We start from the raw sequence: 3,823 nt of genomic DNA on the forward strand, positions 1-3,823 counted from the left end.
GGGATTACAATTTCTAATATTAAGTTTTTTTTTCAATTGAATGATTAGAATTCATTACAAATATAAAATGTAATGCAATTTCAATAATATTCATCTTTATGACCGTGCATAAATACATATTAAAATATATTATACTCATAAATTATAACAAATTAAAATAGACTAAAATACAATGTTAAAATGAATACAGAAATAAAATTTTACAAAAGATTTTTCATAAAAACAAATCGGACTTTTTTCATATTTTCTAATCATGTGAAAAGAATAACTCAAAAAGAAAGCATCGAAAAACTCTTCAAAGGTTTAAAAGAAGTATAAAAAGACAGTATAATACTCTCTTATACTAACTAATCAAATATTGTATTTCTAGTCTAGAGATGAAGCCTTGTCATCAACTTTTCTCAATAATTGAGCATCGGCATTTGAATCAGTGCAGCGAGGGTTCCTCTGACGTACTCTCAGCTGTGTATGACGTTTGCGATGCTTCCCTGAAAGCGCTTGTGTCCTCAAATATCACATCGCCACTGTCACAGAATTTTGTCCTTCTTGTGCCGCTTCTTACCCAAACAAGTTCCTCCACTAACTCTTTCATTGACGGTCTCTTTCTCCTTTCTAAATGAAGGCACTGTCTTGCTATCTTTGCCATATCTTCCATCTGTTGCAGGTTCTCCTCCTCCAATATTCTGTTATCTAAGATTTCTGTCACGCGATTGTGGTCAAGTCTGGACAGAAAAAGACTAGATAAACTCATCTCTTCGCTGTTCCTTTCCATAGAGATAGGTTTCAGAGCTGTTAATAGCTCAAGCAGGACTACACCAAAACTGTATACATCACTTTTTTCGGTGAGTTGAAACGTTTGGAAGTACTCAGGATCTAAGTAACCCCTTGTGCCTTTTATATTATACGTGGTGACGTGTGTTATTAGAAGCGGAGATCAGACGAGAAATCCCAAAGTCCGCAACTTTGGGAGAGAGACTCTCAGTCAAAAGAATATTAGATGATTTTACATCTAGGTGGAAAATGGGTTGAGATGCACCAGAATGTAGGTAAGCCAAAGCCTCCCCCGTCTCGATTGCAATCTGCAAACGTGAAGCCCAAGACAAAGACCCCTCCCTTGAGTGTAAATGTTCAAATAGTGTTCCATTTGGAACGAACTCCGATACCAACAATGGGAATTTAGTTTGGATGCAGCACCCTAATAATTTCACTATGTTTCTGTGATTTATTTGGGAGAGAATCGTAGCTTCATTAAGAAACTCATGGTCATCCTCTACATTTAAAGCTTGCTTGGACTTTTAAATGGCCACAAAAATACCATCTGATGTGTTGCCTTTGAAGACCGTTCCAAAGCCACCACTTCCCAACACCATTTCTTTTGAATAATTATTAGAAGCTCTTGCCAATTCTTTGGCAGAAAAAATTCTCAGGCTTTCTCTCCCCACTGCAGAAGCTATGTGTTGCTGCAACTGCTGGTAATATTTGGCCTCCACAAGTTTCAAGTGGCGTTTCTTTAGCCACCAAACCAAAAGAGACGCTGCTAAACAGACAACCAGAAACGAAGAGACGGATCCTGTGTATATTACAAGATCAGACGAAGTAAAAATATGGTTGTCTTATACTGTTTTCCAATACCTTTTAGACAAGCAATTGAAACGACACAAATACGTGCAGTGTATTTAATATTTCGTTACTTATGATCACAGGAAAGACGAGACGATTTACATTTGTGGACATGCATCCTGTGCCATTTCTAAAGCCATCTCCAACATATCCTTTTGTACACGAACAGTTGTAGGAACCTGCCAAATTATGGCATATTCCCCCTTCCTCTGCAGCAACGCACCAACTTGTCCATTTATTTCTACATTCGTTTATATCTGAAAATTCGTCATCGTTAGCGTTAGGATTTTGAGATTTTAAACAGCAACAGTTACAAAACAGAAAGCGTAGTTATCTAATCAAGAGAATTTGTGAGGTCTTACCGGTGCAATCAGTGCCATTGAAGTAACCATTTCCTTCATATCCAGGGAGACATTTGCATATGTGGCCATATCCTGAAGGCGAGTCGTTGCATTCTGCATGGATGGAACAAGAATAATCGGCTGTTGCTTTAGCCGCGGAACAATTCTGAAGCCCAATGCCCCAGTTAAGGCGCAGGCCATAAGAAGCTTTCCGGCCTTCTCCCCGAAAGGTGGAGGGATCCATTATGATGGAGACGGCACACTTCTTATTATTATGGTGGGGCGAAACACCAGCCGTGAAATTAATCCAAGGCCAGTTATCTGGAAGGATAAGTTCACAACAACCATTGGGGCAGTATGGTTGATCAGTTCGAGGTTTACATACTGACACACATCTGGCGTCTCCCAAATTCTCATCCAAAACCCAATCCCAACCCGTCTCCACATAACTGTAGGTACCAAATGTACCGCAACCGAGAACCACTAACCTATTGGAATTGGAAAGAGTGAAAGGTGAATCTGTAGATAGCCCAAAGTACTGCTTCGCAATACTGCGTGGATCACACGAAACTGCCTTGATAGAAGAAGAATCCATGATGAGGTGACCCTTATAGTCGATCTCCGTAATCCTGTAATAGTGACGATGAAGAAACTTATTATCATTACCTACAAAACCTTTCAGAAACGGAGCGAGTATTCCAGTATGTTTGTTCTTCCTACATGTGATCTGAAAATTAGGATAACTTAATCCACAATCAGGGTTGTTAATCCAAAAGGGATAACTCACTTCGAAATCACCACAGTTTTCAGGAACACATTTGGCAGCAGCAAAGCGTACCAAACAGAGAAAAATTAGAAAGCGGGCCATAACTCCGCAATTCAGTTGCGTTTGCAACAGCATTTTCTATTTCAGCAAAACTGACTACTTAGTCATCACAAAAAAAACAACAAAAAGGTGAAGAATGAAAAGCCGCGTGGAACTAAAAAGCAGAAGAATGTGCGAGATACCTACCTACCACCTAATGCTCTGGTTAAGTCGTCAAGATAATTATATTAAGAGGAAAAATGAATTTCTACAAAACAGTGCAGAGTTATGTGCGAGATGCCTACCGACCACCTAATGCTGGTTAAGTCGTCAAGATAAGTTTATTAAGAGGAAAAAATAATTTCTACAAAACTGTGCAGAGTTACGGGTTTACAGTCCAATGTGAAGTTTCCAAGCAGTTTCCTTTGTACACATTTCCTGGTCACAGTTTTTAGCAGTAAAGTCCAGCAAAGGGAGACGAATTAAAAAGTGATAAAAAGATCTTCCATTTGTAGCAGGTAACAATTTTTTTATTTTCCCCAAATATTTTTCGAATCTCTTATTAGATAAAAATTAAACAGTTATCCAATTAAAATAATGTAAGAGTATATGGTGACAAATTAAAAGGCAGTAGGGGGTAAAAGGGTAGGAGGTCAACTAGTAAATTTATTAAACATCGCATGTGATTTATGGTTGTAAATTTGTTTAATATTTAGTGTTACATGAGATGGCTTATTAAGATACTTTTAAGTTAAGCAATATATCTAAATTTTGTATTAAAAAAATCATTTTTCAACATGTTTGACTATCAAGACAATTTTTCTAAATTAGATATAGAAGTAAATGGGAAGTTGCATAAATATGCTAATTTCACAATAATATTTTGCCCATTTTGAAGTGCACATGAATCTTGGAATGATCATGCATCTAAAAGTGTTTAATGTTAACAACAAGTATGTAAAGTAAACATAATAGAAATTCAAAAGAAATCACCATAATATCCAAATTTATGATAGCCTTTGCCATATTTTCCCAACATAATTGTAAGGTATTTCTT

General features: G+C 37.1%; 1 protein-coding gene across 1 annotated transcript; it reads right to left on the reverse strand.

Annotated features, from left to right (window-relative positions):
- Positions 1–313: 313 nt before the first annotated feature.
- Positions 314–2,863, reverse strand: LOC131076598 (wall-associated receptor kinase 2). Its single transcript, XM_058013864.2, has 3 exons — positions 1,983–2,863; positions 1,692–1,877; positions 314–1,570 (listed from the first exon to the last, which is right to left on the reverse strand). The coding sequence occupies exons 1-3, from the start codon at positions 2,860–2,862 to the stop codon at positions 1,296–1,298; spliced, it is 1,341 nt and encodes a 446-aa protein (XP_057869847.1). The 5' UTR covers position 2,863; the 3' UTR covers positions 314–1,295.
- Between the last annotated feature and the right edge of the window lie 960 nt (positions 2,864–3,823).

This window comes from Cryptomeria japonica, chromosome 5 (assembly GCF_030272615.1).
Source record: "Cryptomeria japonica chromosome 5, Sugi_1.0, whole genome shotgun sequence".
Classification (NCBI taxonomy): Eukaryota; Viridiplantae; Streptophyta; class Pinopsida; order Cupressales; family Cupressaceae; genus Cryptomeria; species Cryptomeria japonica.

Excerpts from the sequence above, each read along its gene's own strand:
- LOC131076598 (XM_058013864.2), bottom strand. The coding sequence starts at position 2,862 with ATGCTGTTGCAAACGCAACTGAATTGCGGAGTTATGGCCCGCTTTCTA. Across the intron at positions 1,878-1,982 it reads CAATGGCACTGATTGCACCG|ATATAAACGAATGTAGAAAT; the intron begins GTAAGACCTCAC and ends ACGAATTTTCAG. Across the intron at positions 1,571-1,691 it reads CGTCTTTCCTGTGATCATAA|GATCCGTCTCTTCGTTTCTG; the intron begins GTAACGAAATAT and ends TAATATACACAG.